At 44.5% G+C, this 24,603-nt stretch overlaps 1 protein-coding gene across 3 annotated transcripts in view; it reads right to left on the reverse strand.

The window, feature by feature from the left end:
• Positions 1 to 6,648: 6,648 nt before the first annotated feature.
• tmem269 (transmembrane protein 269) overlaps positions 6,649 to 24,603 on the reverse strand; it is a 29,284-nt gene continuing 11,329 nt past the window's right edge. For 2 of the 3 annotated variants that reach the window (XM_084313259.1, XM_084313260.1), the window contains 3 exons: positions 17,679 to 17,822; positions 15,514 to 15,714; positions 6,650 to 10,908 (listed from right to left, as the gene is read on the reverse strand). In XM_084313259.1, coding sequence (XP_084169385.1) covers positions 10,799 to 10,908; positions 15,514 to 15,714; positions 17,679 to 17,822 — 455 coding nt within the window. In that variant the 3' untranslated portion in view covers positions 6,650 to 10,798. Of the gene's footprint in view, positions 10,909 to 15,513; positions 15,715 to 17,678; positions 17,823 to 24,603 lie in introns of all 3 variants that reach the window. The other variant, XM_084313258.1, reaches the window with a different exon arrangement.

The following is a 24,603-nucleotide window of genomic DNA, read 5'->3' on the forward strand; positions in this document are numbered from 1 at the left end:
CCTGTGTGCCAGGGTGTCCGGCCTGGGCGCGGCCTTCGCCAGGCGCCAGAAGGGCTCGGCGGCCAAGTGGAGGACGGCAAAGGTGCCACTCAAATGGCAGGCTCCGGAGAGGATCATGAAGCAGCCTATCACAAACAGGAGTGACGTGTGAGGGGCGGAGTTACGGCTAACAAAATCACTGAGGGGCGGAGTTACGGCTAACAAATCACTGAGGGGCGGAGTTATGGCTAACAAATCACTGAGGGGCGGAGTTATGGCTAACAAATCACTGAGGGGGCGGAGTTACGGCTAACAAATCACAGAGGGGCGGAGTTACAGCTAACAAATCGCTGAGGGCGGAGTTACGGCACAAATCACTGAGAGCGGAGTTACGACTAACATATCACTGAGGGGCGGAGTTACGGCTAGCAAATCACTGAGGGGCGGAGTTACGGTTAACAAATCATTGAGGGGCGGAGTTACGGCTAACATATCACTGAGGGGCGGAGTTACGGCACAAATCACTGAGGGGCGGAGTTACGGCACAAATCACTGAGGGGCGGAGTTACGGCTAACATATCACTGAGGGGCGGAGTTACAGCTAACAAAGCACTGAGGGGCGGAGTTACGGCTAACAAAGCACTGAGGGGCGGAGTTACGGTTAACATATCACTGAGGGGCGGAGTTACAGCTAACAAAGCACTGAGGGGCGGAGTTACGGCTAACATATCACTGAGGGGCGGAGTTACAGCTAACAAAGCACTGAGGGGCGGAGTTACGGCTAACAAAGCACTGAGGGGCGGAGTTACGTTTAACAAATCACTGGGGGGCGTCGTTTCTCCAACATTTTGCTAACCTCCTTTTACTTGAATCCAAAAGTTGACATACAGTAGTTCTCACTGTTGTGAGCGGGTTTCCTGACCCCATAAGAAAAAAGTGAACAGTATAACTTTTTTTTTATTATTATCTTTATTAGCGTTTTACAGCTTTTTCTGGCCACGCAGGACCGATAGAGGAGAGCGGGAGAACGGGAGGAGAGGCAGGGAAGACATGCGGCAAATGGTCGCCGGGACGGGGAAACGAACGCTTCGCGACTCAGCGCGCTATGTGGTGTGCTACTGGAGCGCCCCAATGAACAGTATAACATTCAGCCACTAGATGTCGCACTAAAGCACCAGCTTGTCATTTATACAATCAGGTGCATTCCACGTGGGGACAGGAAGTAGGGAGGGGACACATGCACGCAACATGTAAACAACATTCATGTTGGACCCGCCAAAATGTTCAAAATGATACATTCATGAATAAAAATTCAACTTCTATTCTGCAACTTTATGTTATCTTCTATAGCACCTTTAGGACATTTACCTGGATACTAGTACAAAGCAAAATCTTCAGGCAATGACCATCACCAAATTTTACTGTTATACAAATGCCTGTTATTTGACTTTCAGATAATCATACTTTATACAAATTCAAATAGTTGACTATGTTTATTTATGCTTGAACCATTTCCCCCCCCCCCCCTTCCTCTCTAGATGGTCGTTCGGGATCTTACTATATGAACTGATTTCCTTAGGTAATTTAATCATTTCTAATATCTGTAACCATGCATCAGTATTATATGCCTCGTCTCCACTAGCCAGGGTTTAGCTGTGTGTGTTGTGGCCTGTGGCCTTTCTTGTTAACCCTTTCACTGCCACACGACAGCCGGTTAACCCTTTCACTGCCACATGACAGAAGGTTAGCCCTTTACTATCACACAATATCATGATGCTAATGATGGAGCATCGCCGTCGGTTGTGTGATAGTAAAGGGCTAACCTTCTGTATTGTCACAGTGAAAGGGTTAACCGGCTGTCGTGTGGCAGTGAAAGGGTTAACAAGAAACGCAATGGAGATTCAAACCCAACCGTACCGTACCAATCAAACCTGGCCACGGCTAACGCCCCAGCCAGGCTGAACACATAGCTAATGGAGACAATGCATTATTACACAACCTCAATCATTCAGTGCTTTACTAAATCTATTAACGCCGCATTTGTATTCATCATTTAAACACCGGCTTTTATCTGCGGGTGTTCTGTTCCAATCTCTTCCCGTAGGTTCGCCTCCATATCCTGAGATGGAGCCTCTGGCAGTGTTTCCCCGGCTGGAGAGCGGAGATCGGATGGAGAGGCCGGAGAACTGTGGGGGACCTCTGTGAGTGTGATCTCTACCATAGATATATATTTATATATATATATATATATATATATATAAACCTCTGTGAGTGTGATCTCTACCATAGATATATATTTATATATATATATATAAACCTCTGTGAGTGTGATCTCTACCATAGATATATATTTATATATATATATATATATAAACCTCTGTGAGTGTGATCTCTACCATAGATATATATTTATATATATATATATATAAACCTCTGTGAGTGTGATCTCTACCATAGATATATATTTATATATATATATATATATATATATAAACCTCTGTGAGTGTGCCTTCAACCATAGATATATATTTATATATATATATATAAACCTCTGTGAGTGTGCCTTCAACCATAGATATATATTTATATATATATATAAACCTCTGTGAATGTGCCTTCAACCATAGATATATATTTATATATATAAACCTCTGTGAGTGTGCCTTCAACCATAGATATATATTTATATATATATATAAACCTCTGTGAATGTGCCTTCAACCATAGATATATATTTATATATATATATAAACCTCTGTGAGTGTGCCTTCAACCATAGATATATATTTATATATATATATAAACCTCTGTGAGTGTGCCTTCAACCATAGATATATATTTATATATATATAAACCTCTGTGAGTGTGCCTTCAACCAGATATATATTTATATATATATATATAAACCTCTGTGAGTGTGATCTCTACCATAGATATATATTTATATATAACCTCTGTGAGTGTGATCTCTACCATAGATATATATTTATATATATATATATAAACCTCTGTGAGTGTGATCTCTACCATAGATATATATTTATATATATATATATAAACCTCTGTGAGTGTGATCTCTACCATAGATATATATTTATATATATATATATAAACCTCTGTGAGTGTGATCTCTACCATAGATATATATTTATATATATATATATATAAACCTCTGTGAGTGTGCCTTCAACGGACCATAGATATATATTTATATATATATATATAAACCTCTGTGAGTGTGATCTCTACCATAGATATATATTTATATATATATATATAAACCTCTGTGAGTGTGATCTCTACCATAGATATATATTTATATATATATATATAAACCTCTGTGAGTGTGATCTCTACCATAGATATATATTTATATATAACCTCTGTGAGTGTGATCTCTACCATAGATATATATTTATATATATATATATAAACCTCTGTGAGTGTGATCTCTACCATAGATATATATTTATATATATATATATAAACCTCTGTGAGTGTGATCTCTACCATAGATATATATTTATATATATATATATATAAACCTCTGTGAGTGTGCCTTCAACCATAGATATATATTTATATATATATATATAAACCTCTGTGAGTGTGATCTCTACCATAGATATATATTTATATATATATATATAAACCTCTGAGTGTGATCTCTACCATAGATATATATTTATATATATATATAAACCTCTGTGAGTGTGCCTTCAACCATAGATATATATTTATATATATATAAACCTCTGTGAATGTGCCTTCAACCATAGATATATATTTATATATATATAAACCTCTGTGAGTGTGCCTTCAACCATAGATATATATTTATATATATATAAACCTCTGTGAGTGTGCCTTCAACCATAGATATATATATATATATATATATATATATATATATATATATATATATATATATATATATATATATATATATATATATATATATATATATATATATAAACCTCTGTGAATGTGCCTTCAACCATAGATATATATATAAACACTAGATGTGCCTTCAACCATAGATATATATATATAAACACTAGATGTGCCTTCAACCATAGATATATATATATATAAACACTAGATGTGCCTTCAACCATAGATATATATATATATAAACACTAGATGTGCCTTCAACCATAGATATATATATATATAAACACTAGATGGCTCAAGGCCAAGTCTCCCGCGTAGTTCACCGGCGGCCATCTTGCTTGAGTGGACTACTGCTTGACGACCAGCATGTAGCGCCGATTTATAGGCCAGAGGTTTGTTTACAAACCGATGTACTTTCTAACAGCTATATATATAATTTATAGTATTGCTATCTGTCCATTCTCATTGTCACTTGAGTGCATAAACCGTGCCTTCATAATGGCTTAAAGAAAATAAAAATCCATCGGTTGGTTGTCATTTTATAGCGCCGTGAATATAAGGTTTATCGCAGTTTTCGCCTCGGTTTTTTTCTGGGGAGCTAGATAATAGGCTAAAGGCTAGTCATGTTATATCAAACGCCATTTCTGCTGTATATATACGAATGAAATAAAACAAACTGCGTAGCATCCGGACTATTACAGAGCATCTATGGATGAAATGGGGGCGGTGGGGAACGCCGATTACTATTATTGATTAGCAATACAGTGTGCGTTCAATATACCATTTTCACTGATCGATCACGTTACGTTTTAAAACAATGTCCAATCCAGCTGTAATTTGGGGGAATAGTATCCTACCGTCAGGCCATGTGATCGCCGGCAGCATTTCGTCATTAATCATCAGAATCTGGTAGATCGATATGTCCATTGGCTAATCATAAATCACATTATTCCAGGCTGAAATATGCATTCGGTAACGGGATCAAAGATGGAGGGTGTTCGTTTGGAACCGAGGCTCATATGAAACGCCCACAGACAGTGAAAAGATTTTTTTTTTCAATCGCCCTCAATGATACTACAGTGGAGCGATGGCGCCCCTAAGCGGATCTGGCCGGTATTGCATGTTTCGAAAAACAAATATGTGGGTAGGTCCTGCAAGTCGATTGCGGACGTTAATAGCGTTATTAATATGGAATAAAACAATAACAGCTCGCCACGAGTTAACTCGTGGCTCTGGTCCTCAACGGGTGGAATCGAAACACGTATATACGTGGACGGTCCACATAGTGTTGGTGATGATCTGCACAAACAAAAATACTCTTAACTCGCTGAGATCTTGACGGATTTACAAACGGTTTTCGTTTATTACAAGCGTTATTAACGTGGCTATGATTCTTGCTTGGAAGAATTTTCTTTTTTATATCTTTTTATATTAAAGTCCATTATAAGTATGCAGTATGATAACTACATCTCTGACGTTTTTAACAAACCAAACGGTTGAAAATGTAGCAATCTATGGTTATTTCAATAGTACATGCATTGCGCCATAGACATGCATGTTATGTGGCAACATCGGCCTCTGTTGGCCAGCAGCGCGGGTAAGGATAAGGATAAACTTTATTAATCCCCTTGGGGAAATTCAGGTGACATAATCTAGTAAGTAATCTAGTGCCAGTTAGCCCTAGGCATTGTCCAACTAACAACTCTCCCGAAGGCTAACCGGCACTGTCCGCTTCCATTCATTGCGCTAAGCTAGGCTAACGTGCAGCCAGATAGCTTTCTACTGAACGCATAGAGAGAGGAGACTGGTCTCTATCTTCTTCTCTCTCTCTCTCTCTCTGGAGAAGACGGTAAGCTAATTTCCCAAAATGTCCATCATCATCAAACCTTTATTTGAATAGGCAGGTTAGTTAAGAACAAGTTCTTAAATCAATAACGGCCTATTTTGGGGTAAAAAGCCCCCTAGGGGAAAGGGGAGGGGGGATAAAATAAAATAAATAAAAATAAAACACAAAGGAACATTATTAAAAAGGCAGGACATACATACAGAGCAACAACTGACCTGAGCAACAACAGCTGACCGACAACAGAACAATAGTGGCAGCATGGTGTTAGCTCGCGTAGAAGCAGCTACATGAGCGCTCTCACGTTGGCATGTTCCTTTAACCCTTTCACTGCCACGCGGCAGAAGGTTAACCCTTTACTATCACACAACCGACGGCGATGCTCCATTATTAGCATCATTAGCTCCGCATCCGCTATAATCCGCTAATAATGGAGCATCGCCGTCGGTTGTGTGATAGTAAAGGGCTAACCTTCTGTATTGTCACAGTGAAAGGGTTAACTGGCTGTCGTGTGGCAGTGAAAGGGTTAAAAGATGTTTTTGTTGATGTTTACACCATATTTGCCAATGGTCTCCCCCCCCCCCCCCGAACTCTGTCTCTGGCCACGTGTTCAGGTACGACTTGATGAGGTACTGCTGGATGTGGAGCTTCAAGGAGCGGCCTGCGTTCTCGGCCCTCACCAAGCTGCTGGACACCTACCTGGGCCTGGCCTCGACCACGGACCTCCACGTCCCCGACGCCATAGACCTCCAGGAGTACAGCAAGAAGGCAGGGGTGCTCCCATAGACCTCCAGGAGTACAGCAAGAAGGCAGGGGTGCTCCCATAGACCTCCAGGAGTACAGCAAGAAGGCAGGGGTGCTCCCATAGCAAGGAGTCGCCCCTCCCCCCCTCGACTTGGGAGCTCTAAGGAGAAACCATGGCACTCCCCTGACCTGATTGATCGTTTAGATGGCTAGCACGGCTAACAAATGCACATTATATTGTAGTAGTCTGCCCCGTTGTTCTGACCAGGATTGCGTTCCTTTGTGCCTCCTCGACACCGACGTGGGCGGGAAACTCGTCTATAAAATTCGGTTGGTAGGCCGCGTCAACGCGTTTGACCACATTAGGGGCGTGGTCACTTGAGGATCGGGGGACGTTTTGGTTGATATACCCCGTTGTCGGGCCACTGGACGCTCATCCAGCATCACGCTCGCAAACCTGAACAAACAAGAACAAACCAGAACAAACCAGAACAAACCTGAACAATGCCGTGGTTTTAAATGACTGAAAAGAGGCCATTTTTATTGTAATGTCTTTTTATTGTCAAAAATGTACAGAATCAAAAATACACATCTCCATGAGACACCTCTGTTTTATCACGGGGTCCGGGGCAGTTCAACTGTACATATTACGGGGTCGTAGCTGTGCATTACATGACTGCGACCTTTTACACTTTTAATTTAAAACGTACAGCTTAAAAAAGCCAGAACACCCACACAAGAATGCCGAAAGCATTGCAAATTTACTTTAAAACCTTGTGTTTTTAGTCTGTGTGTATTATACTTTTAATAACGGTCATCCCAAATGATGGCATGCCAGGGAACAGCAGTTCACGGGGGGCCTAGAACCCCTTTCATCAGGAAAATGTTATTGTATTTCATCATAGGTTCCATCGCACGCATGTCAGAGTAAAAAAAAAAAAAAAAAAAAGATGAAAATTACAGCATTGAAACATCGGGTAATGATAGAATTTAGATTAAGCTTTTGATAAAAATCACAGAAGACCGAGAAAAAAATATCTATGTAAACTTCTAAATATGACATGGATATAACCAACTTTGGCTTGGGTGTTGTGGTCCTAAGCACGACATTTGTAAGAACCTTTTAAATTTTTTTTATAAACGTAGCCCCAGCCTCTGAATTGTCATCGCAATTCAGCCTCCGTCCTCACAGACCCGTCGGGGGTGGGGTGGGGGGGCGGGGGGTTGAGTTCCACTCTAGAAAAAAAGAAAAACGTCCGAAACAGTGGGTCAAGCCATAGCTAAAAAGGAGGCGTTCTCCCTCGTTCCATTGCTATAAAACTCTCCCGATCCTCCCGGGTTCGCGAGAGATGAAATCCCCGCTTTGAGATCGATTTGAAAATTTGCCGTTTCCTCTCGGAATCTTTTTGAAAAGCGACTTTTCGAGCGGGGAAGTGAACGGACGAGCCCCCCCGGCAGAGTTCGCGGGAGCGTATGTTTTTGACTTTGCTACTTTGTACTATTGCCCTTATCAAGCATGTGATCTTGCCCTCAGCCCCTGAATCACTAGCTGCTAGTCCCGCTCCCGGTTCGAGTTATTCTGTGATCCAGGGACCGGGTCCCGATGCGTCCGTTAACGAGGCAGAGTCTACTCACTAAAACGACCTAGCGGTGTGTGTGGTCCACATGACCGGACCGACGAACTAACCTGAAAATCAGACAGACTGGAAGCACATTCAGACTGAATAAATGACGTGGAACGCAAAAGAAAAACGCAAATTCAGTCTCGAGTCGTCGAGGGCGATAAAGATAGTCCGTGATCCGAGACGCGGGCCGCTCGTTATGTACAAGGTTTAGCAGCGAAATGTGCTGAGTCGTTTTAGCCGAGAAGGGGCGTCCCCCCGGCTAACTGGTCTTAGCGACGAAATACTGTCCGCTTTTTACGCTGAAATACTGGCCACGGCAGGAAGAGAGACCGTGAATCCTCTTAGAACAGAGGCAAACATGTACAGTTACCTGGTAAAAATCAAATATACAGGAAAATATGGAATGCCACGCATGATTTCTTGGACAGAATTGTTATTGGTGAAAAATTTGTTTTGGAAGAAGAAGAAAACAAAATAAAGAACGCAAGTAGTTTCTATATATATATATATACGATAACGCCGATGAGAAGTGAAGCCGGTCGACGCGTTGGGAATAAATGGCTGTGGTCCGACAAGATACGGAGTCATACTATTGTATAGAAATAGCCAGTTATTATACGAATAAACCGCGACGCCGTGAAGTTTTGAACATCTGAAAAGACCTAAGTCGCTGCGCGGCGGCGGGGGCGGGGGCAGGGGGGGGGGGGTTCGCAGACGCTAGCGACAGAAAGTTTTCCCGTCAAGACGGCAGCTCTCTTAGTGATGATGAGTCACTGCGCCGCGCGGGGAAAAATACACGAAACCCAAAGGTTCACGACACGCCAGCGGATCAAATGTTCGAGGACCCAGATTTATTACAGATCGCGCGATGGTTTTTTTCCGTGAAAGAATCTCACTTGGTACATCGTCCTAAGAGGACGTTCTATAGCGCCACCTTGAGGCTCGCTGGGGTGCTGAGAGGAATGGAGCGGACAGGGCAGTGGTTTGATGGACACTGAACTGCACGACATTCCATCACATGGCTTTACAGTATAACCTCGTATTTGAGATTTGAAATGTTTTCCCTCTTATTAATTAACGTGCCGGATGTAGAACGGGTTCTCATCGTGGCGGCGTGGGACTGGACACACAGAGAGGACATCGAAGACGCTCTGAAACTGGGCCGAACCAGAGACTCTATATCACGAGGAGACGGATCGCTCTTCTCAACACCAGAGACTCTATATCATGAGGAGACAGATCACTCTTCTCAACACCAGAGACTCTATATCATGAGGAGACAGATCACTCTTCTCAACACCAGAGACTCTGTATCATGAGACAGATCACTCTTCTCAACACCAGAGACTCTATATCATGAGGAGACCGATCACTCTTCTCAACACCAGACTCTATATCATGAGGAGACAGATCACTCTTCTCAACACCAGAGACTCTGTATCATGAGGAGACAGATCACTCTTCTCAACACCAGAGACTCTGTATCACGAGGAGACAGATCACTCTTCTCAACACCAGAGACTCTATATGATGAGGAGACAGATCGCTCTTCTCAACACCAGAGACTCTATATGATGAGGAGACAGATCACTCTTCTCAACACCAGAGACTCTATATCATGAGGAGACAGATCACTCTTCTCAACACCAGAGACTCTATATGATGAGGAGACAGATCACTCTTCTCAACACCAGAGACTCTGTATCATGAGGAGACAGATCACTCTTCTCAACACCAGAGACTCTATATATCACGAGGAGACAGATCACTCTTCTCAACGGCGACATCCGTCCACACTAAAGATGGCGGCGACAAGGAAACCACTTGCTACGAAACACAAAACCGGTGAAAATAATTGAACATGATGTGATTTCTTTTCTTTAAATGTCGAGTAAAAACTCTATAAATCAACTTATAATCTCATGGTTGAATGTGACTTTTGAAACACATGTTTAAAGTGAATTGTGGTCTCTTGATGAAAAAGGCTGGGAATCGCTCTGCGAGTGGTTGCCGTGGTAACTATCTAAGGGCTCTGCGCCAGGTGGCGCACAGGTGGCGCACAGGTGGCGCATGGGCAGAAAAGAAAGGCGTTTCTTCCTCGTTTCGACCGAATTAACCGCTCCTCCTCGTTGTCAGCGATTTTGACCAGTGACTTCAAATATGAAAGAAAAACAATGACATTTATGACCGATTCTTAGATATGGATGACGCCCCGCTCAAAGAGATAGGGGTCGAAAGGTCACGTTAGTCTCATTAGTCCCCCAGTGTCAAGATGCAGAGTTGTTGCACCGACTTCTCTCCAGACAGACTTTGGCCGAAGCCACCCAACCCCCCCCCCCCCCCGCCCCCCCTCCCCCTCCCCCCGGCTTCAGTGAGAACATGAAGGCCATAATTAAGCGTTGTACTGTACATCAAGTTAGCGAAAATGTAAATCCTTACCAGACATTAAAAAAAATGTCCTTCTCATCCCTTCTCACTACCTATATTCAGATCCACCTCGTCTCGTCTAAGAGTCACCGCGTGTCGAAGAAAATAGGTTAAATACAGCGAGTGGTCTCCTCGGTGGTGGTGGGTGGATGAGCGAGTGTGTTCGGGTGTTGGGAGCCTCCGCGTCAGTAGGGGGCAGCAGCAGCAGCCTCAGTTCACCCAGGAAGGGGCCTGTAGGGAGGAGCCTAGCGGGAGTTTGGGAGGAGGCCGGTGGCCCACTCTTCTTCTACACTTTGCGGCTCCAGAGGGACGTGGGGAACAGGATGTAGGACACAGACCACAGCAGGTAGTACACGCAGGCGGGCGGGAAGGACGAGCAGAACACCATGACCACGCCTGCAGGAGACGGAGACAAGAGACACAACGAGGAGACGGTTAACACTTTCACTGCGACAATATAGAAGGTTAACCCTTTCACTGCCACACGACAAAGGGTCAACCCTTTCACAACCACACTACAGAAGGTTAACCCTTTGATTGATTGATTGATTGATTGAAAACTTTATTTAACAGATTGCAGAATGGGTACAGTACAGTATCACAGCTCAATACATACAATTGTTAAGGGGATGCAGACCTGAGAAAGACTTTCGTCTTGTTTACATCAGGGTCCCCCATTTTCAATTCAGCATAACATATATGACATACATGACATACAGATAGACAGTACTGCTACATCTATACATTTATGACATATCAGATTTGCAAATACAGTACTGTTTGTGATACAGAAGTGTCCAGAAAAAGAGAGTATATACATTTGACGTAGAAACTGTACATTGGAGGAGGTTGGGTGGTTGGGGTGGGGTTGGGTGGGTGGGTGGGGGACACTGTACACTGTACATTGGAATACTGACAAAGCCATACTTGGTCATTTACTTTCACTACCACACTACAGACGGTTAACCCTTTGCTATCACACTACAGACGGTTAACCCTTTCACTGCGACAATATATAAGGTTAACCCTTTCACTGCCACACGACAAAGGGTCAACCCTTTCACAACCACACTACAGAAGGTTAACCCTTTCACTACCACACTACAGATGGTTAACAATCTCTAGTGTGGTAGTGAAAGGGTTAACCTTCTGTAGTGTGGTAGTGAAAGGTTAACCTTATGTAGTGTGGTAGTGAAAGGTTAACCTTCTGTAGTGTGGTAGTGAAAGGTTAACCTTCTGTAGTGTGGTAGTGAAAGGTTAACCTTCTGTAGTGTGGTAGTGAAAGGGTTAACCTTCTGTAGTGTGGTAGTGAAAGGTTAACCTTCTGTAGTGTGGTAGTGAAAGGGTTAACCTTCTGTAGTGTGGTAGTGAAAGGGTTAACCTTCTGTAGTGTGGTAGTGAAAGGTTAACCTTCTGTAGTGTGGTAGTGAAAGGTTAACCTTCTGTAGTGTGGTAGTGAAAGGTTTCTGTAGTGTGGTAGTGAAAGGTTAACCATCTGTAGTGTGGTAGTGAAAGGGTTAACCTTCTGTAGTGTGGTAGTGAAAGGTTAACCATCTGTAGTGTGGTAGTGAAAGGTTTCTGTAGTGTGGTAGTGAAAGGTTAACCATCTGTAGTGTGGTAGTGAAAGGTTAACCTTCTGTAGTGTGGTAGTGAAAGGTTAACCTTCTGTAGTGTGGTAGTGAAAGGTTAACCTTCTGTAGTGTGGTAGTGAAAGGTTTCTGTAGTGTGGTAGTGAAAGGTTAACCATCTGTAGTGTGGTAGTGAAAGGTTTCTGTAGTGTGGTAGTGAAAGGTTAACCTTCTGTAGTGTGGTAGTGAAAGGTTAACCATCTGTAGTGTGGTAGTGAAAGGTTTCTGTAGTGTGGTAGTGAAAGGTTTCTGTAGTGTGGTAGTGAAAGGGTTAAGGTGTGAGAACCAACTCTCTCTGGGCAGGTTACATTGTAGCCCCTGAGGACATGGGTTCCTGAAGCTTTTAGGCCTTGTATTTAACCAAACTGGGTAAATTAAAACATTACTAGTGTTCTGGTCACATGGGGGGGGGGGGGGGGGGGGCTGTTACATTCCAATGCCTTTGCTTCCCCAGTGTTTGTTTTGTCTCCATCTTGTTTCCTCCCTGGCTTCAGTCTAAACCAGTACTCCACCATTCGACCCTGCCATTCCTGCCCCTCCTTTTGGTGGGCTTATTTGGCAACACCTCACCGATTGGTCGATGGGTTTTAGGATTTTCTGCACCCAATCCTGGATCACCACCCACCACCCAATCCTGGATCACCACCCACCACCCAATCCTGGATCACCACACCCTGCATAAATCATTTCACTGACTCACTCTCTCTCTCTCTCTCTCTCTCTGGCATCACGTGACCAGGCCTCTGTTTGTGGTTTGGCCCTTTGTCTAGTCACCATGTGCTCAGGTCCAGGTTAAACACTAAATGTTTGTATAACTGGCCATTCAAGTTTCAAGATTGTCTACTGTCACATGCACAGTTAAAAAACAGACTGTGCACTGATTTTGCCCTTCAGACAAAATCAGAAATCACACAATACTTCAACACTTTTTCACAGTGTTTACGATATAAATATGAAGGCGACACAGTGGGTCACGAAGCAGCGGTTGAAAGTGTCTTCAGTGATTTCCAGTTCGGGGGAAGGGTTGCACAGTTCGGGGGAAGGGTTGCACAGTTCGGGGGAAGGGTTGCACAGTTCGGGGGAAGGGTTGCACAGTTCGGGGGAAGGGTTGCACAGTTCGGGGGAAGGGTTGCGCAGCGCAGCCAGAGTGTCTGGTTGTGGGAGGATCAGTGTGTATGGGGGATGGGCTAGGTGGGGGAGCTGGCATTCACGAGCCTGACGGCTGTGGGTAGAAACTTCCAGACTCCTGTGTGGAGCAGAACACCAGAGTCTGTGCTGGGGGGGGGTGTGCTCTCCTCCTGGTGGCCCTGGTCGAGTATAAATGTCCTGTAGTGAGGGGGGGGAAGGCTGCTCCATAGCCATAGAGAGCTAGTCGTATCATTTAACCCTTTCACTGCCACACGGTCGCCATGCCGTCGGTTGTGTGATAGTAAAGGCTTAACCTTCTGTTGTGTGGCAGTGAAAGGGTCAACCGGCTCTGTTGTGTGGCAGTGAAAGGGTTAACCTTCTGTGAATTGTCGCAGTGAAAGGGTTAACCGTTTTTTTTGTAGTGCGGCAGTGAAAGTGTTAATGTAGCTTACTTTGTTGTACTATACTTGTAGTTGGCAGTAGTTTTCCGTTCTGCCTTACATATATATATATCCGTTTTTATTATATTACTAATGTGTGTTCTTTTCTCGTTTTCAGGAAGCACTGATGGGGTGAGCCGCCATTTCATTTGGGTATTGTTTTCTCCTGTTTTTGTTAGTTAATGGTTTAGGTTATTGAAAGTAATTTTTTTTTTTATTTAAAAAAAAATCTTTTCCCCTTTTATTTTTCCGTTTTTCTCCCCTCCCAATGTTAGTCGTTATGCCAATTCCCAATCCCCTTCCCGGTCGTTGCGCACTCTGCCCCCTACCGTCGGTCTGGGAGGGCGGAGACTATCACATGCTTCCTCCGACACATGTGTAGCCAGCCCACCGCTTCTTTTCACCTGGCAGCGCGGACTCTCACTGGGGGAGTGTAACGTGTGGAAGGTCACACTACCTCTCCCAGATCCTTCCCTTGCTGTGCAGGCGCCCCGACCGAACTGTAGGAGTCGCTGTTTACAACGACCAGGACCCACCCTCGCCGGGTTTCCCACCCCGCTGACACTGCCAATTGTGTCAGTATGGACGGTCGGCCAAGCCGGAAGCACCACAGCTGGATTCGATCCCACTGGCTCTGTGGTGGTAGACAGACGCTTAGTCCGCTGCGCTACCCGGCCGCCCGAAAGTAATTTATTTTTACCATAGGTTAGGTTGGTTTGTTTTGTTTTGGAGAACAGTGGTGTTAGTTTGTTGTTTTGGCCTTGGCTCACCCTTGAGTTACCTGTGCTTCCTTTTTACGTCAATAAATAAAAAAAAATTGTTTACAAACCTGGTCATCCTTTCTAATCGACCAATATTTATGTTACAGCCCTCGTACCCTTGGGCCTCGGGGGTGGTACCGGGGAGCTATTGTGAAAATGGCCTTTTCCTGTGTTTTGCATTGTTCTCCCAGACTGTGGGGCTGTCCCACAACACTGAGATCACATGTTAAATATGTGCATTGTGCCTTTTCCGCGGTTCAGCCGTGACAAGAACCCTCCCTCTTTAATGTCTTTCACATTCTACTAAAACTGAATCAAACCATAAACAAGGTGGCCTGTTGGGATGTTAGATCCTAATGTGAAAAACTGTGATTTTATACGTCTGCTCATTTTACTTTCTACTTTTATCTTTACGCCCCACTATCCGCTGGGTGCATACTATAACCTTATCATGTTTTGTAACAGATTACAGAAGCCTATTGGAACGTGAGGTTCTGATATGAATTGATTAACTTGCTGAAAATAACTAAAATACGTCCCATTTTAAGATACTGCTCCCAATCCTTTATTTTATCCCGAGGGAAATTCGCCACTACAGATCGCTCACAGTAAACAATAAATATTTAGGTATTCAATAAGACTAAAATAGGAATATAATAATATAAAAAGTAAGAATAAAGAATAAAATACGGTCCGGGGGATATACATTCTAAAATATACAGCCAAAGATATACAGTTTGATTGATTGAAAACTTTATTTAACAGATTGCAGAATGGGTACAATACAGTACGGTCGTTAAGGGGATGCAGACCAGAGAAAGACGTGCGTCTCGTTTACATCAGGATCCCCCATTTTCAATTCATCATAGTAAGATGTACAGTAATAAGTAGGGCTGCTCAATATTGGCTTTTTTACCGATACCGATATACCGATATTGTCCAACTCTTAATTTACCAATATCACATTTTAATGCCGATAATATCGGATATCCCTAGTAATAAGTGTGGAAAATTGTCCACTCCAGGAAGACGAGCGCTTCTTACCTCCTGCATAGACGGCCTTCTTCCAGGCCTGGGACTCCAGCACGCGGTCGTGGGGGTAGAAGTTCTGGCTGATCATGAAGAGGATCATGGCCAGCGCCGTGACGCGCAGCATGAGCACGTTGCCCCCCGTCAGCAGGGAGAGGCAGGCCAGGATGGCGGAGGAGTAGATGCAGGGCAGGCCGCGGTACATGAAGGGGATCCCTGCGGAGCGCACACAGAGGCCACGTCAAGCTCCGCCCCTTTTGGTTTCACTCGTCACGTGTGAATAATAACAGGTACATTACAGTGAAATGCTCGGTTCTGTATATGAGTCCCCTGAGATTTGTGCTTCGTACGGTTAAGAGTTTAAATAATAAGGACCAAACACTATACAAAATATGCAATATACAAAACTACAAAGTACAAAATGCTAACAAAATGCAAAAATGAGGTAGAGATGTAGTGCAAATATTTTAGTAATAAATAGATCAAATATGGTGTGTTGTTAAAAGAGTGTTTAAAGTCCACGGTGAATGTTAAAAGGTGGATGTTTAAAGACATTAGAGTCGTTGAGCGTCCTGATGGCCTGATGGGGACAGAAGCTCCTTCTGAGTCCCTCTCTAAATGGTAAAATGGTGCATTTTATAATAGCAGCTTTTATCCAAATCGCTTTACAATTTGTTCCCCACATTTAACCCGTTCACTCACACATTCGTACACCGACGGCGGAGGCAACCATGCAAGGTGCCAACCTGCTCATCGGGAGCAGTTAGGGGTTAAGTGTCTTGCTCAAGGACACTTTCGACACACGCTGCCCGGGAGGAGCGGGAATCAAACCGCGAACCTCCGGATTACCAGACGACTGCTCTACCTCCCGAGCCACTGTCGCCCCCTCTGTACTGTGCCATGAGACTCCGGTAGCGCTTTGCCTGACAAGAAGACAGGACTATTAACACCCTTTAAACTAGGGACGGGCAAGACGCACATCATTACTATTCGATAGTCACTGGGAACTGTTCCAGTACTAATCTGGAGACTGTTATGCTACCTGGCTAGCTGGCGAGCTAGTACCCAGCATGCCGTTCAGCGGTGTAACAGTTAATAGGGTCCCCTCTCAATACACTACACAATGTAGGTAGCGGTAAAAATAAGGGGAAATTCTTTTTGGAGACAAAACGATATTCACATCAACTATTCAATTATAAAAAAAAATTTACAAATAATTTAAAGACTATACGAATATTCGAAATTGGATGCCCATCCCTATTTTAAACGGTCAAATGCATAAAGTCACATGACCGACGGAGGTAGACGTGGGAGAGAATATCTGGACGGCGTGATTGCCCTGAGCAGCAGAGTCCAAAAGTCTCTTAGTTTTCACGAGACGTTTCATCTGAATGTCTCTCATGTTATGTGTTGTGATTCAAAATGAACAATTAAACTGCAAATAAATAAAACTCCAAAAACTGAGAGACCTGCACTCATTGTCTATCGTTTGTTCCATCAAAGACAAATCGGTTTAGCAGAAATGTGGTGAATGGAAGACATGAGTAGGGTTGCCGCGGTGATGTGGAAAATTCCCACGACTATCACGACTAACACCGGTATTACCAGTGACACCGGACATTTTAGAAAAGGACACTGTGTTCTACAGATACAAACTGTAGAGCACTTACTTTGATTATCGTAATCTGAAATAACCTGTTGTGTCGTCTCTAGAGCCTCCTTCCTCTCCTCTCTCCGTGTGGTTAGATCTACTCTAAAGTGAAAGTGAAACTTAAGCTGCTCTGTATGAAATAGATCTGCCGTCGGGAGCATACACATTCAGTTTATAACGTCGTCTGACCAAGTATTGATAACACGCTTAGTATTTTACAAATTAAGATTTTGAATTTTTTTCATTCAATGAATGTGGGCACTGATATGCAAAAATGAACTAAATGGGTTTGATTTCTATAAACAAAAACAGAAAAGCTGATGCTGGTGGGGGGGGGGGGGGGGGGTAATGTACTCGGGTGGATGCCTGAACACAAGAGCAACACTTATAGTATCACCGACTACCGCGGCAAGCCTAGACGTGAGCGCTGGGTCTCAAGATCGTGCCAAAAACAGTTGGATGAAATAACCTTGGGAGCAAAGCGCATTTGAAAACAAAAACGTGTGATGTTTTGTAAATATCTCCTTACCGCTTGAGAAGAAGCAGAGCCGCACGAACACAGACATGACATAACACATACACAGGACGTTGTCCAGCAGGTCGGGCGTCCGCAGGAGCAACGACGTGGCGATCCCGAACGTGGTGAAGTCGGCAAAGTCGTCTAGCTTGGCACCTGGGTGGAACAAAAAGGGGGGAAAAAAGGATTCTCCTTAAGATATTAAACGTGAGCTCTGTGTGAAGCTCAGATGGCAGCGAGAGTTGAGGGTACGACGCCGTCAAACGACGACCTCTAGGCAACAGAGCCCTCACTTTGTTTACATTCTTTAGTTTTTGGTCCGACCCGTGGGTTGGAGTCGAGTGGGGGATGGGGGGGGGGGGGGGTTGCTATTGCTGGCCACACCTCAGGCTTTGCCAAGAGAGGTCAGGAGACATTCACAGTATAATGACTTATGATTATATTATAAACCATAGTATAATAGTTATACTATGGTTTATATAATCATAGCTACCTACCTCAACCTATGGTCTACCCATATAACACTGTATGATAACCATGTACAATAATACGGTATATACCATATATATAATTTATCTGCATATATTCCTAATTATAATAATAATACATTAAATTAACTCATTGGACGCCACTCACGAGTTAAGTCGGGTTAACTCGCCATCGCTTGAGCGCCAAACCCGAGAAAAGTCGGGGGTTTTCTATCGTTATTTCTTTTATTCGATATTCCCATTCATAATCCATCGAGGGAGCCTGTGTTATCATTTAGAATGAGTCTGAGATCGCAAACGGCCAATACCGCCGCCTGCCGCCTTGCGGCCGGTATTGCACATCCTTAGAAACTCTCTGGCTTGGGCTGTACGTCGATCTAAAAAGTCCGGTCCGGGTTTTCCTAGTCGGGCATGAGTAAAGTTTATAACACATGGATTGAGGATAATCAAGCACTCCCGGTTCATGTTCTTTGGTGGATTATGTTGGCAACACGATCGACATCAATACTTGGAATGGCGATCAGATAATTGGAATATTCTTTTTGGAGCTCATCCTAGTCAAGGTAAGGGCTATATGGTATCAATCTTGCGTTGATAGAAGAATCCCTTCCCCACGATCCCGACGAATGCGTGTAATGTGTGTGTGTAACGTATTCCGTTGTTGACGATCGAAGCATAGAAACCCCCCCCCCACCCTTTCATGAATTCATGATGAAACATAATACCAATAATATAGCGTTGATTTCAGATTGATTGTTGATCCAGGCGAGGAACGAGAGAAATGCACTAAACGCTGCATAGCGGCGTTTCCTGCGATTACACAGAATTACTCTAAAACTATACTCATATTCACCACGGTGTAAAACGGGAATGTATGGATGAATATTTTTTTTCTTTGTCACAAATTGAACGACAGATACTCGATGTCAAATGGGCAATAGTTTTATATCCATAGCTATGATATTTAATATAGTTTTAGCCCTGCAAACACCGGCATGTATCCCCCATTCTTTAAAGCGCTGGCATTCTCGCCACATGGCCCCACAACGACCTCTGGCGCACATTGAGTTAATATACAGTGTAAACAACAAAGAACAGAACAAAACAAACACAGTTAATGGTCGAAAGCAAGAGTGAAAAGGTGGGTTCTGAGGGCTGTTTTTGAAGGACAGTCCGGATGTGGCTGGGGAGGCCGTTCCAGAGGGAGGCTGCGGCTGCAGCAAAAGACCCCGTCGCCCCAGGTCCGGAGCCCGGTGGTCTCGATGGGGGTCAGTAGGTTTGCGTCAGCGGACCTGAGGCGACGGAGTGGGGGGTGTGGCGATGGAGGACGGTCGGAGAGGTAGGGGGGGGGGGGGGGGGGGGGCAGGTTGTTGAGGGCTTTGAATGTGCTTAGTGGTTGATATCATCATCATTCGTTTCAATTATTAATCGAAAACTAAATGTGCACTCACCATACCATAGAGGCGTGCATGGTAGGTCATTAAAAGGATCTTGATGCAGCTGGGTAGTGTAGAGGTCTAAACACTAGAGAGGCTGGGTAGTGTAGAGGTCTAAACACTAGAGAGGCTGGGTAGTGTAGAGGTCTAAACACTAGAGAGGCTGGGTAGTGTAGAGGTCTAAACACTAGAGAGGCTGGGTAGTGTAGAGGTCTAAACACTAGAGAGGCTGGGTAGTGTAGAGGTCTAAACACTAGAGAGGCTGGGTAGTGTAGAGGTCTAAACACTAGAGAGGCTGGGTAGTGTAGAGGTCTAAACACTAGAGAGACTGGGTAGTGTAGAGGTCTAAACACTAGAGAGGCTGGGTAGTGTAGAGGTCTAAACACTAGAGAGGCTGGGTAGTGTAGAGGTCTAAACACTAGAGAGGCTGGGTAGTGTAGAGGTCTAAGCACTAGAGGCTGGGTAGTGTAGAGGTCTAAACACTGGGTAGTGTAGAGGTCTAAACACTAGAGAGGCTGGGTAGTGTAGAGGTCTAAGCACTAGAGGCTGGGTAGTGTAGAGGTCTAAACACTAGAGTGGCTGGGTAGTGTAGAGGTCTAAACACTAGAGGCTGGGTAGTGTAGAGGTCTAAACACTAGAGAGGCTGGGTAGTGTAGAGGTCTAAACACTAGAGAGGCTGGGTAGTGTAGAGGTCTAAACACTAGAGAGGCTGGGTAGTGTAGAGGTCTAAACACTAGAGAGGCTGGGTAGTGTAGAGGTCTAAACCCTGGAGAGGCTGGGTAGTGTAGAGGTCTAAACACTAGAGAGGCTGGGTAGTGTAGAGGTCTAAACACTAGAGAGGCTGGGTAGTGTAGAGGTCTAAGCACTAGAGGCTGGGTAGTGTAGAGGTCTAAACACTAGAGAGGCTGGGTAGTGTAGAGGTCTAAACACTAGAGAGACTGGGTAGTGTAGAGGTCTAAACACTAGAGGCTGGGTAGTGTAGAGGTCTAAACACTAGAGAGACTGGGTAGTGTAGAGGTCTAAACACTAGAGACTGGGTAGTGTAGAGGTCTAAACACTAGAGAGGCTGGGTAGTGTAGAGGTCTAAACACTAGAGGCTGGGTAGTGTAGAGGTCTAAACACTAGAGTGGCTGGGTAGTGTAGAGGTCTAAACACTAGAGAGGCTGGGTAGTGTAGAGGTCTAAACACTAGAGAGGCTGGGTAGTGTAGAGGTCTAAACACTAGAGAGGCTGGGTAGTGTAGAGGTCTAAACACTAGAGAGGCTGGGTAGTGTAGAGGTCTAAGCACTAGAGGCTGGGTAGTGTAGAGGTCTAAACACTAGAGAGGCTGGGTAGTGTAGAGGTCTAAACACTAGAGAGGCTGGGTAGTGTAGAGGTCTAAACACTAGAGAGGCTGGGTAGTGTAGAGGTCTAAACACTAGAGAGGCTGGGTAGTGTAGAGGTCTAAACACTAGAGAGACTGGGTAGTGTAGAGGTCTAAACACTAGAGGCTGGGTAGTGTAGAGGTCTAAACACTAGAGAGGCTGGGTAGTGTAGAGGTCTAAACACTAGAGAGGCTGGGTAGTGTAGAGGTCTAAACACTAGAGGCTGGGTAGTGTAGAGGTCTAAACACTAGAGAGGCTGGGTAGTGTAGAGGTCTAAACACTAGAGAGGCTGGGTAGTGTAGAGGTCTAAACACTAGAGAGGCTGGGTAGTGTAGAGGTCTAAACACTAGAGGCTGGGTAGTGTAGAGGTCTAAACACTAGAGAGGCTGGGTAGTGTAGAGGTCTAAACACTAGAGGCTGGGTAGTGTAGAGGTCTAAACACTAGAGAGGCTGGGTAGTGTAGAGGTCTAAACACTAGAGAGGCTGGGTAGTGTAGAGGTCTAAACACTAGAGGCTGGGTAGTGTAGAGGTCTAAACACTAGAGAGGCTGGGTAGTGTAGAGGTCTAAACACTAGAGAGGCTGGGTAGTGTAGAGGTCTAAACACTAGAGAGGCTGGGTAGTGTAGAGGTCTAAACACTAGAGGTAGTGTAGAGGTCTAAACACTAGAGAGGCTGGGTAGTGTAGAGGTCTAAACACTAGAGGCTGGGTAGTGTAGAGGTCTAAACACTAGAGGCTGGGTAGTGTAGAGGTCTAAACACTAGAGGCTGGGTAGTGTAGAGGTCTAAACACTAGAGAGGCTGGGTAGTGTAGAGGTCTAAACACTAGAGAGGCTGGGTAGTGTAGAGGTCTAAACACTGGAGCAGCTGGGTAGTGTAGAGGTCTAAACACTAGAGAGGCTGGGTAGTGTAGAGGTCTAAACACTAGAGGCTGGGTAGTGTAGAGGTCTAAATACTAGAGGCTGGGTAGTGTAGAGGTCTAAACACTAGAGGCTGGGTAGTGTAGAGGTCTAAACACTAGAGGCTGGGTAGTGTAGAGGTCTAAACCCTGGAGAGGCTGGGTAGTGTAGAGGTCTAAACACTAGAGAGGCTGGGTAGTGTAGAGGTCTAAACACTAGAGTGGCTGGGTAGTGTAGAGGTCTAAACACTAGAGGCTGGGTAGTGTAGAGGTCTAAATACTCACCTACCACCGCGGCCCGACTTCACTTCCCGGTGTCAGCGATACCTCCGGCTGGGTCCGTCGTCCCTACGAACACAATTGGCAGTGTTCGCAGGTGGGAAGCCGGTGCGTGGTGTGAGCCCTGGCCGTTGCAATAGTGACTCCTACTGGTCGATCTGGGTGGAGAGATGGCGATCTGGGGGGGGGGAATAGCGTGAACCTCCGTGCGCGTTACGCTCTCCCCGTGAAACTCCTCGCTGTCAGGTGAAAAGAAGCGGCTGGCGACTCCACGTGTATCAGGAAGAGGCGTGTGGTGGTTCTACAACCTCCCCAGACCGACAGTAGGATGGCACAACGACCAGGGGGGGAATTGGCATAAATGTTTTCCTCTCACATTTTAAGCACCGATTAGACAAATACACACCCGAGGAACTATAGATAGTTGCTCTCAGAGATTGTTTTTATTTCTTCTAAATAAAATGGTTGTCTTGTTTTTTTTTTAACCTTATTTTATTTATTATTATATATTATCTTTCTCTCTCTTGAGAGAGTAAGAGTTTTATTTTAAAGGTTAGGATATTGTAATAAAGGGGGCAGGACTAGATGAGCTGAGCTTCCTTCTGCCCCCTCCTCTCCAACTCCTCCTCGTTTGGTTTTCCATCGAGGAAGACGGACTAATTTATTTACGTTTACATTTAGTCTCTTCTGTGACTTGTACATTTGTTGTGTTCCGAGATCAATAGAGATCAAATCAAAATCAAATCAAATGTGGGGGAAATCACTGGAAATGTCCATAATCACCGGTTTTTCCACATAACTACCATAACTTGTAACCATAAAGCGATATATGGCTGTTGCGGTGGAACCGATCGCGTCGGTCACGCACGTGGTCGGATCTCCACGGCTGATACTAATCTACCGGTAAGGCATTGGGAGCCAATTACAAGGTGGATTTAGGAGCCGCGCTGGAGGCCTCCGCTCTCAGCGGACAAGTAGGGGGAACAAAGGGATGGTTTTGGCGGGAAGGTGTGAGACAACGGGAGGCTTTATGCGGGGGAGGATGTGGGGGAAAGGAGGAAGGGGGGTCGGAGGAGGGGCTGAACATGTGGGGGTGGGAGAGGAGACATTAACACTATATATAGTAACGTATTAAGAGTGTGAATTTCACGTTTAATGACCTTCCCATATGTGCCTCTATGGCGAGCGGGTGTTTAATTGTATTGATCTAACCAGGCAGGTCAATTAAGAACAGATTCCCATTTACAATGGCGGCCTGGTGAGAGGATAAAAGGGCATTTCGAACGGGGCAACGGGGACAAAAAGTTTAATCATAAAATAGAAAAGAGACAGACGATACACATACATCAGAGAGGTAAGGGAAATAATTAAAACACACATGGAACAAACAACCAAATAAAATGACAAGGTATGTAGTAATACAGGGAGCAGAACAGACCAGTTACAGTTAAAAGGCCGGGTAACAGATGCAGGTCTAAAATAGAGGGGTTCTTGATGAATAACAAAGTTAATAATGAAAATATCAATCACCAAGTCTTCGCTGTGTTTCTATATATAGTAACTTATTATACTGTGAATTTATCCAGACTTCTCTTGGCAGAGCCTGACAGCCGTAGCAATCCCTCCACTATCCCCACTAACCCCACTCAACCCCACTCAACTCCACTATCCCAATCGAAAATAAACGTTTTTAATAAAGAGGCAAAACCAAGAGGCACACTTTTGCCTAGAGTTCTGACTGTTTTGACGGCGTCACATCGCCAATTTTCATCTTTGATCTCGTCGTTGGGTTTTTGAGGACATGCTCGACGGACGCGGAAGACGTGGGTGAGTTTCATGTCTCTGACCGTCGTACGTCCTCCTCACAGAACTATTATGATTTAAAGAAAAGTTACCGGTAATAGTGGGGCAGCTTAGCAAAAATGTTCAACAGAATTGTGCATTTTGTGATAAAAGCACCTCATTTGGTTCACATTGTAGCTTAATATATTTAGAAGAAATGTGGATATTGAGCTACTGCAAATGCGCCCCATAGTGGCCATGGCAGGCGTCGACGTTATGAGATCACTTTCAGGGGCGCTGTAGCACCTGCCCATGTTATTGTCCTGGTCCACATAGAACCGGAGATATGCCATTTTACATATTGAACGTCTCAAAATTGACTGGGAACTTGTTTTTTCAACATGCATTGGTGACATTCAATATGTAAAATGGCATATCTCTGGTTCTATTTGGACTAGAATAATAATATTTTGGTATCTCTGGAAAGGCAACGTTCTCCTCCGCCTTTCCCTACCGGCTGATATGAGATTTAGGGGGGACGCAGCTCCCCTAAAAGCGATCTGATAACGTTGACGCCTGCCACGGCCAGTAGGGGGCGAAAATATATTAAGCTACATAATGTACCAAGTTTGACGCCTTTATCACAAAGTGCACAGCTGTGCAGCCGAGCGGCCCCGCTACAAGGTCAGCCGTT

Source organism: Notolepis coatsorum, assembly GCF_963971535.1.
Source record: "Notolepis coatsorum genome assembly, chromosome: 4".
Taxonomy (NCBI): Eukaryota; Metazoa; Chordata; class Actinopteri; order Aulopiformes; family Paralepididae; genus Notolepis; species Notolepis coatsorum.